Source organism: Cryptomeria japonica, chromosome 3 (genome assembly GCF_030272615.1).
Source record: "Cryptomeria japonica chromosome 3, Sugi_1.0, whole genome shotgun sequence".
Lineage (NCBI taxonomy): Eukaryota > Viridiplantae > Streptophyta > Pinopsida > Cupressales > Cupressaceae > Cryptomeria > Cryptomeria japonica.
The window spans coordinates 236,893,986-236,905,072 of record NC_081407.1 but is presented as its reverse complement, the minus strand read 5'-3'; the positions used below and the strand labels follow the sequence as shown (position 1 = coordinate 236,905,072).

Sequence of the window (11,087 nt, the reverse complement as noted above, 5' to 3'; positions counted from 1 at the left end):
ATCGATGATAATGATCCTTTCTTTTGTTGTTGTGGAGGAGATCAAATTTCTTGATTCTTTGCAACTGAATCCAATACTGTTTTCAACGGTTGATCCTACTTTCGCCTCCATATTTGCACTGATCTCCTAAAAGGATCTAACGAACATTTTGCATTCCTCTACTCCATGAAACTTGCTACCGCATCTGGGACAATGACGGATCTCTTTTTCAACTTCTATCTGCTGCCTCCACGCACCATTCGACGTATGTAATGTAATGTACTCCGGGATACGCCTGACTGCCGCTATCCTTAATCTAGCATACTTACACAAATTGTCCTCATCGTCAATGTCTATCTCCAACACCGTCCCAAGCATTCTACCGATCTTCTCCAGAAAGACCTCACCCCAATATTCGATCGGCAAATTATAAAGGCTTACCCATTTCGGACATGAATAGACGACCAGAGGTATGGGATCAAAATTCGGTGTCCAAGGTTGCAGGTACACCGCATGCTTATCTGCAAACCAATTCTCCCGATTCAGGATACGATCTCTTTTCGATTGATTTTCAAAAAGCACCACAAAGAAGCCTTTCGGAATAAATTTGATTACGATCCGTTCACCCTACTTCTCTTCTACCCATAGTATGATATTTTTCCTTGACCAGTTAAGGCCGACAATCCTTGCGATCACCGCTTGTTCTTCCCAGAACTGTCTATCTTCCTCCATCTCCTCCATGAGATCCACCACCATCTCATCTTCTTCTAAGAAAAGCCTCCCTTTCGAATTCATCCAATGGTTTTTGCAGAGTCGGTCTCCCCATTTTTTCCCGACAAGATTTTAATTTACTAGATATTATATCATTATACCATTATTAAATATATTATTAGTATTATATTCGATATTTAATAATTATCCTTAATATTTAATATATTAAAACTATTACTTAATATTATTAATAATTATGTGGTCAAACATTAAATATTATTTGAATTGCTGATTGTTGATAGTTGGTATATAGGGGAATGTAAATTGGTTGGTGCAAGGAATAGGTTAAACTTCTAATATCTAGGTGGCACATGTTGGGCCTATTAACTTTTCTTCTTTTCGCTAACCAATCTTCATTCTCCTTACAATAATAATTGGTTATGATTGTTATTATCAAGACTCAACAGTTTAGATAATATTTAATAATTTAATCATTTAGAATATTGTAAGAAAAGTTAATTATTATTAATATTATTTTAACTTACATATATTAAATATAATTCATATTATAACTTATATATTAATAATAACTATTACATATATAATATATTTAATATGAGTATCCACTGCGATGTAGTAACGAGTACCAAATCCAGGATACTACTCTCCACTATAAAGAGCCTTCTCTATCCACCATTCCTGAAATATCAATTTGCTATTCTTCTCTCTTCCTGTTTTGTTCCTTACCTGCCAACAATGGCAAACGCTTCTTTAGCCGCTCTGATTCTCATGCTTCTCACTATCTCAGCTACGTTTTTAGGTGATGTTGAAGCTGAAGATTCAAGAAAGCCATACATTGTTCAAATGATGAAGACCATGAAGCCTCATGACTTCAACTCAGACGAGAACTGGTATGCTTCGATGCTCAGCCAGGTCTCAAGATCTGATACTGCGATCGACATGTTATATACATATGATACGGTCCTGAACGGCTTTGCTGCTAGGATGAGTAAAGCAGAGGCTGAAGCCATGCAGAATATGGATGGTTGCTTGGGCGTAATCCCATCTTCTCTCAGTCAAATCGCCACCACTCGCACACCTGACTTCCTGGGGCTTACTTCTTCTTCTTCTTCTTCGTCAGGAGTATGGTCCAAATATTCAACTTATGGTGAAGACGTTATCATAGGAGTGATCGACACAGGGATATGGCCTGAAAGCCGAAGCTTCAACGAAGAAAACCTTGGAAACATTCCCTCAAAATGGAAGGGCGAATGTGAGAATGGGCGGGACTTCAATTCTTCACACTGCAATAAGAAAATCATTGGAGCTCGATACTTTTTCGAAGGTTACGAAACTAAAGATCCCATCAACGAAACCTTGGAATACAAATCTCCTCGAGACAACGACGGCCATGGCTCACATACAGCTTCTACCATTGCTGGGGCTGAAGTGCCTGCGACAAGTTTCTTCGGTTTCGCCAACGGAACGGCCAGAGGGATGGCCCCTAGAGCCAGGCTGGCAATCTACAAAGCCTGCTGGGAAAAAGGCTGCGATGATTCAGACATAGCTGCTGCAATGGAAAAAGCCATCGCAGATGGCGTGGACATCATTTCTTTGTCAATTGGCTCGCAAGACCAGCCATTTCACATGCAGGTCAGAGCCATTGCAGAATTTGGGGCCATGGAGAAGGGAGTTTTTGTTTCTGCCGCGGCAGGCAATGCCGGACCTCGTTCATCTTCTCTTAGTAATCCAGCCCCCTGGATTACTCTTGTGGGTGCCAGCACCGTCGACAGAGATTTCCCTGCTTCTCTTGTCTTGGGAAACCAAGATATACACAGGGGAACTTCTACATACAGGGGCCAAGATACAATTCAAGAGACACCTCTTCCACTGGTCTATTCATCAACCAACAATAGCTCAAGGCGTTGCCTCGATGGCGGCCTTGATCCAAATATGGTGAAGGGTAAAATTGTGCTGTGTGATCAAGGACGATCTAGCACCTATGACAAAAGCAATGTAGTGGCCAGAGCAGGGGGTGCAGGAATGATTGTGGTGAATGTAGCGATTTATGGTGATGACCAGCAGCTTACCAATACTGACGGTCTACCGGCTATCAATGTGGGTTTCAATGCTGGAGAAAAAATCAAGGCCTATATCAACAGTACAGGGATTAATGCCACTGCTACCTTGAGACTCCCTCGATTGACTGTAGTGGGAAAGAACGTAGCTGCTCCCATGGCGGCGCCTTTTACATCAAGAGGCCCCACTGTAGCATACCCACACATTCTCAAGCCTGATATAATTGCTCCCGGTGTGAACATCTTGGCAGCATTTGCGGAAGTGGACAAAGAATCCTCACCCTACGAGTTTCTATCAGGGACGTCCATGGCCTGTCCTCACGTCAGTGGTATTGCAGCACTCATAAAAGCAGTTCATCCTACGTGGAGCCCAGCCGCCATTAAATCTGCCCTGATGACATCTTCTTCCATTGTTGACAATACAGGTCAGGCCATCAGGTACTCATCGACCATGGAAGCAGCCGATCCATTTGCCATTGGCGCAGGCCATGTGGACCCAACAGGTGCACTAAATCCTGGGCTTGTCTATGATCTGGAACCTCAGGACTACGTCAACTTCCTATGCACCCTCAATTACACCTCTCAACAGATTGCCCTTCTCACCAAGAAATCAGTTTCCTGTCCGAGTCCCAGTTTGGAAGTCGGAGATCTCAACTACCCATCGTTCTCTGTGCTGTTCAACTCTAGCAAGGAATTGACTCAGGTGAAGAGAAGAACAGTGAAGAATGTGGGCGCACAAGCTCATGCGGTGTATCGAGCGAGCGTGAAAAGCCCTCCCGGAGTAAAAATAACAGTGCAACCAGAGACGTTGGAGTTCACAAAGCTGGAGGATAAAGCAAGCTATAGTGTGAGATTTGAAACCGACGTAACATCTCCATCTGTGTCTCATCAGTTTGGAGAAATAAGCTGGACATGCATAGGGGGAGGAACACACGTTGTTCGTAGCCCAGTTGTTCTGCAATGGCAACGTGCAGTTGTTTATGGCACTCGCAACTTGACATTACATTACAGCATTGAAATATAATAAGAATTGCCTTTTCAATTGTGTATTCCAAATTCCAATTAATAATCAGCCAAATAAATTTTCAATGTTTTGCTTTCGCAAAGAAAACTTATTACATTTAACCTTTTGTTGGACATATCAGAAATTTGCAAAATGAGTTTAGAGTGCGCTGAGCCCCTATCTTTTGATATTGCTGAAAGTAATTTTGCTTCTATTTTTTCTAAATGTTGAATGTTGCATGTTTCTTTTCAATTGGTTTTGTGGGTTGCAGACTTTAGTTTTAGATATTTGAATGTTAAATTTTTGTCTATTATATAATTTAATAAGAATGATTATGATCATTGGAGCATCAAGATGATAAATCTGGTGGTAAGAAGAGACTTAAGGAGATTGTAGAAACTAGTTATCAAAAGCTAGCTGGTTGGACCATTATGTAGCTTGTTTTTAAAATTGTAATTACAAAATCTTTGATGTTTAGAAGAATCTATAAGATGCTCTCTAAGATAATGATGAAGTTAAAATAGTCAATATGTAGACATTGAAGAGAGAATATGAAAATTGAAGAGTTATGAAGTTGAAACTGTGATTAATGAGTAGAATATGTGATCATCAAGATGGTTATTTTTGAAGAATTTTTTAATAAAGAAGAAGTGATGAAAAATAAATTAAAATATTTAATATTAAGATTGATTCATATTTTAATAATTATTAAATTTTTTTTTAAAACTATTTCAGATCAGTTATCAAATAACTTAAACAAGGATGATCAATTTACACTCAACTCTCTTATTTGTGAGAAATTCTTGTCATTCATAGTAGCATGTTTAGGCACATTGGTACAAAATGTTTTAATATTATTTTATGCATTTTTGGAATAATAAAATCTATTCACAATCAATGTTAGAAAGATAATGAGATATGTTTGATGGCAGAATATTTTAGAACATATGTAATTTTCTCATTGCCTAATGACTCGATTTCAAATTCCATGCTTTTACTCGAGAGATTAATTGTAGAGATTCATGTGCATTTGGCATTGGGTAGGAGTCCAATGGTGGGGCTTAAGTTCTAATTTTAGGGAAGAGGTGGTCACATGAAAAAAATGTTTTTATGCTACGGGATTATCTGGAACCTTTTCCCAAAGAATAGGAGCCTCTAGTTTTTAGCCTTGAAATTTTAAGTAAGTGAAAAAGGGGTGGGGCTAGAAATTGCCTCACGAGCTTAGGAATATTTTATGCCACTTGTCAATTATGTGAATTTTATAAAGAAAACTCAATTTATTTACAACCAGTTTGCTTAAATTTAGAAGTTTAAACTTAAACTGATTTGCACTACAAAGCTCATGTGACTACCAACATCATTAAATTTAGGAGTTAAAATTTTTAAGCTGAAATGCAATACAAAATTCACGAGACTGCCAACTTAAAAATATTCCCAAAAAATCTCAGCAGCTCCAGCTCTATTTTTTAGGAAGCCCCCCTTCATAAGACCCCAACCTTAGTTTATTTACCATGCTATGATCTTTCCTTTTCACTAAACCCATCCATCTCTTAGAAACAAAACATAACTCATTGGTGCAGCAAAATTATATAATATCATGTATCATTTGCATAGTGAACCACCAATTCTCCCACTATAGAGACTTAGAGGGCCCTCACAATTTTAATTTTCAGAGCCCTTTTAAATAGGTACCGATGCTCTGCAAAATGGATTAAAAAATCTGTTCGATGACAACACACACAAGAGCACAAGAAACAACATTAGTGTTAGCAAAAAAAGATTATCCTAAACAGGCATATCAAGAGAGATATTAAGCATGAAATAGAAAGCATACAAACATAGAATAGATAAACTATACTCCTCCCAATGCTAATCAAGATGCTCATAGTTGCTCCTCCCTTGTTCCTCTCCTCTCCAAGTTCCACATGAGTGTAGCTCTCGACTTTTAGTACTAGCCATGGATGCCATATGAAGATTCAAGATGGTTGCATATGATAAGCAAATGCTATGCAAGAATATTCATTTAATTAAGTGGACAAATTTATGTGACTACAGATACATATTATCTTTTTAAATTCCTATGCAACAGTGACATCAATTAGAGCATTATTATGCTTCCTCTATTGTGCTAAGTTTTAGTATGCATTAAAGATTGGATTAATGTGGTGGAACACTACCATTGAATCATTGATCATGGAATCGTGAAATATCTTTGGCAAGTTGCTATTTACTCTTACTTTAAATTGTTTGATGCACATTTCTAAACAAATAGGAGTGACTTCATTAATAAGTCAACTAGCGAATCCAGAGCCGAGTATGCTGGCGTGGGTGAGAGGAGATAGTTTTCTAAGCACCTCTCATCACCTACAAATCTCTAGAGATTTCCCTTTCATCCTTGGTTCAATGAGACAGTATTGTCTCGTATAGCTCGTTTGAAGGCTACTTTACTTTCCTCCTCCTCATTCGACTAACTAGCCAATTCCTATTTCGAATCCGCGGCTAAGTTGTGCTATATGAAGAGATCATATTGTCTTCATGTGAACAACCATTTCTAATACACTTTATTTTATTGGGTTAATATAATAAATAGTTAGAGAGTCAAAATTTTCTCACCACTACGAACAAAATAAAGAACACTCTTAATCATAGCAAAAACTGACAAGTCAATCATTCACACCTAAAGCTGCTCCTAAGCAACAAATGCCCTAGGAAAGACTGAGATATTAGTGATGAAGTTGTTAGGAGTTGTTAGACATGCCAATGCGGACAGTGTGTGACTGATGACGATGCTCTTCCATATCGACAGAAGTGTCCACAAACTAGTCTGCAACATCTGGAACTCTAAACCCAAAACTCGTTGCTTTGTAGTGATAACCGCTTGAGCACTCATATTGCCAATATGGAAGTCTTGTACTTTATTCTTTGCCCCAAATGCACCGAGTTGAACCTCAAGGTCGTTTAGTGTCCTTTGAAGCCCATAATTAGCCTATAAATCATATTAAAGAGTGACAGGCTCGCACATATAATCATGGACTCTATTTGAAGGGCGTGAAAAGTGTGTGAGAAAGTCCAAATGTGTTTTAAGTATGATAAGCAAGAAGGTTGGAGTTATAATACTATGATCTAAGGAGAGATCAAAAAGATTAGTTTTCTAAGACCAAGCTTGAGAAAATAGAACAAGGAAAGTGGAGAAGAAAAGGTTCTAAAGAGCATAATTAGAAGGCATGTTTGGTCACAGTAGGAACTTTGACATGAATAATTTTTCAGACTATAAAATGGGTTTGAGTGTCATCTTTAGATTTCAAAATAAAAGAGTTTAATTTGTTTCATTTTGATTTACTAAGCTTGCAATGTCAATTGAGATCAAGCTGATGGGATAAGGGAATAGATGGAAGGAGTTATTTTTTATACATGAATATAAGAAGGAAAATTTGGTATTTTTGATTATTTAGTCCTTTCCAATCTTTTAGGAAGTTATCATGACGTAAAGTGGACAAAGGACATGACAAGTTAGGTTTAACTAGATGTTGGATTTTTAGATTGGGGTTTTATAAGCTAGGGGAAGTTTAAATTGAGATATAAGTTGATATCATGTTTCTCAATCAAACTCCAAAGGATCTCATAAGTCCTAGAAAAATTGAATACCTTTTTCAAGGAGATGTCTACCTTTGAGATTTTTGATAATATCTAAAGGACTATTTTCTTGTTGAACTAGATGGTTCCACTAGATGGAAGAAGAAGAAAAAAACAATCCATGACTCAAGCTCTGACCATACCAACTTAATTTTTTCAATGTACTTTTTGGAATTCTCCCAATTGAGTTGAAGAGGATTGAATCATGAGCTTTATAATAATAAGAAAGAAGGATCTTATCTTTCTTGCTATCCAAATCCCAAGCGTGTTTAGTAATAGCCATTTGAATATTATGACACATAAGATGATTCCAAGGAGCATCACCATCCAATGCTCTCACAATCCATTTTGTACTAAGGAAAATTCCCTTAGTATAATTGTCTATAATTCCCAAATATTTAATATTTTGATTGTATGTAATGAGTCTATATAGTAGTTGAAAGATCTTTTTTATTTGCTCACTTATCACAAAGAAATGATTTGATTAGATGTTTTGGATGGCTATAGCAAGTTTTAGAAGGAAGCCAATGAGAAGAGATGCAGACATGACTAGCCAAAAAAATTTTGTTTGAAAATTAGATTCTACTAACCATGGAAAGGAACTTGTTGGCCTGATTAAGAAGGTTGTACTTTAATTTTATGCAAGAACCAATTTAACATCTCTTTAAGCACGGTACTCAAATTCCAAAGGGAACTCTAAGATATCTCATGATATTGTCACAAGTCACCTCATGGTATTGACTATGGGTCTAGGTGGTCAAGGGTTGGGGTGTGTCATTATGAATTCAATTTTATGTATGGCCAACATAGAGCCTAAAATCATATATAATTTTTTTAATATGTCTAAAGTGTTAAGTCATTTGCTCTATGGGATTTTTTAATGAAAACATTGTTATCGTTGACAAAATGAGAGTTAAGTGATATTGCATTGTAAGAAGAGAGATTCTTTAAATAATCCAATTCCAAAGAGCATGTTGGAAAAATATAGCTAAGAGCATTAGTTTCAAGGAGATAAAGAAAAGGAGCAAGGGTGCAACCTTTTTGAATAGATTTTTGTAAGGGAAATGAAGGCGAAAGAACACCATTAACAACCACTCTATAATTTGCATCTATGAGTAGCATGTTGATTTGTTCACATATTTTAGGTTTGAGTCCAAGCCATTTTAGTATTTTAAGGATGAAATTTTTGTTAATGTGGTCATAAGATTTATCAAAGTTAATTGTTATAATTAAAGAATCTTGAGCATATTGTTTCAATCCCACATAACTATTTCCTTGGCAAGAAGCAAATTTTCTAAGATAAATCTTCCTCCCAAGAATCCATTCTACTTTGGATGCACAATTATTTGGTAAATGGGCTTAATTATTCATGCTAGCACTTTATCCATTATTTTGTATGAAGTATTAAGGAAAGTCATTTTCAATCATTCATTAATGGTATCTTTCGCTTTGCATTTAGGAATAGTTTTAATCAGTCCTTAGTTAATCACATTTCCTAATATTGTATTTTAAATTCCCTCATAAGAGATATTATAAAAATACTCTCAAGTGATGCCAAAGAGCTCTATATAATTTCATTTGAAGTCCATCAACTCTAGGGTTTTTTTTTAGGCTATACATTGAAGGTTAGCATCAATTTATTGTATAGAAAAAATGTGATAAAGAAACTTACTATACTCAAGGTCAATTATCTTAGGAATAAAACCAAAAACACTCTCCTAAAGGATGGGGAAGAAAATTTCATTAGCTGAGTCATAACTAAAAATATTTTTGGAGTGATCATAGAAGATATTCATAATGTTAAAATGACTGTTTGTTAAGTACCTATCAATAAGTTTAATTGCAGAGATGTGATCCACCTTTTGTTTGTGAGTAAGGTATTGAAATAAAAAATTTAGATCCATGATTCACCATCCTTAATCCATTGAAGTCAAACATGAATTTGAGCACCACTACCTTTATAATCAACCATTTTTTGAAGCATACTTTTATAGTTTGCCATTGATTGTTGTAATATAATTTTTCATGGATTATAAGAGAAATGTGACATCAAGTATGTGACTTTTTATAGTAGATCTCCACCCATATTCAAGAAGGAAGGATGTACATATCTAATAGTTCTCTTTTATTGACTAATCCAATTGTCTTGTGTGGTTTTGGCTCAACATTCCAAATATCCATAAGGTCATAAATTCAATCCTAATTTTTTAGGATAGTAACATTCAACTTGTAAGAAAGGTCAATAGAAATGAAAGTATAATTTGAGGGGGACAAAATCATGAATATGTTAAGATGGCTAGATAGGGTGGCTTAAAATTCTAAAGAGACAAGATGATTATCATGTGAAGGAAGAATGGAGTAGTTAGTAAATATATTAGAGTGGTTCAACTAACTGATTTTTGTTAAGTCTCCTTATTTTTAGTTATTCCATATGAACAAGTGAGACATACGAAGATTAATTTTTCCCACAAGATGGTCATACATCCCAAGGGAATGTTTGGATAGCATCCAATTTTTGAATCTAGGCTATGATAGGTGATAAAGTTCATCACAAATATGATTAGAAGGTTGCTCCATCATGTTTAAGTTTATTCCCAAGACTCACTTACAATTAAAAAGGCTAGTGCAATTCAACTCCAAAAGTAAAATTTTGCCAATAAGAGAAAAAGGAGCATAAATCAATAAAAACTCAACTAGCATGCCATTAATGGGATTAGTTGAATAAATGCAATGGTTTTTAGGATTAGAGCAAAAACCATGATATACTTAGCCAACCATGGGTCAAGGCCAAAAACAACACCAACACAACCATCAACATTGTTGGTATGGAGAAATATGGCATCTGGCCAAATGGAAGCTAGGGTAACATCAAGTTGAACTATACCAACACTCAATTATTGTATCATAAGGATTTCAATATTATCTTGAGCTAGATAAAAATATTTTACATGATATTTATAATTGTAAAATTTCAAGGCTTGCACATTCTGTGATATGAATTTTGCACTTCATTAGGATGAGTTTGGGAGGATTTCCTCAATAGACTAAAGCATGTTAAATTGGTTCATAAGCATGCAATTTTGGGCTTCCATAGTAGGATCTTGTTCAAGGGGGTCCATAGTGGAATATTTACCAAGGGGATCTTAGGAAGTATTTTAGGGTTTTTTTTTATATGGTTGTTAGCTTGAGCTGGTAATATTGCTTTAGTATATATAAGTTTCCAAAATGATGGGTCTCCTTCTTCCTTTTTGAGGATCAAGGATACAACCTTATCATTGGTTCTTTAAACAAGATGGATTTAGAGTGGAAAGGTGATTTGTGGAGAGGGGGTGAGGAGGGAGAAGGTTGAGTATTGAGAGAAAGAGGCGAATTGAGAAGTTTTGGAGAAGAGAGGTGAGAGATAATAAGATTCTAAAGTTCGCCATCAAGTGTAGAGACAACAACATTGTGGTTATCTAAGGGTCATAGGGTATATTTTGGCTTATTGAAGGGGTGAATTGGCATTTAATATGACAATATGAGAATTTATTGGGCTTATTAAGGTAATCAATGCATTGATCAAATTCAAAATCAAGTTTATACTAGCTTAATAGAACTACGTCTAGGGGTTGATCCATTTTGATGCAGGTCCTAGGATGCAAGCATTGTCTATCCCATTTATCAACGTGTTCCTTGCACCATAA

At 36.1% G+C, this 11,087-nt stretch overlaps 1 protein-coding gene across 1 annotated transcript; it reads left to right on the top strand.

Annotated features, from left to right (window-relative positions):
• The first annotated feature begins 1,446 nt into the window (after positions 1–1,446).
• LOC131074334 (subtilisin-like protease SBT1.7) lies at positions 1,447–3,792 on the top strand. The gene has a single exon (XM_058010929.2). The coding sequence runs from the start codon at positions 1,447–1,449 to the stop codon at positions 3,790–3,792; it is 2,346 nt and encodes a 781-aa protein (XP_057866912.2).
• The last annotated feature ends 7,295 nt before the right edge of the window (positions 3,793–11,087 follow it).

Coding starts and splice junctions, on each gene's coding strand:
- LOC131074334 (XM_058010929.2), top strand. CDS start 1,447: ATGGCAAACGCTTCTTTAGCCGCTCTGATTCTCATGCTTCTCACTATC.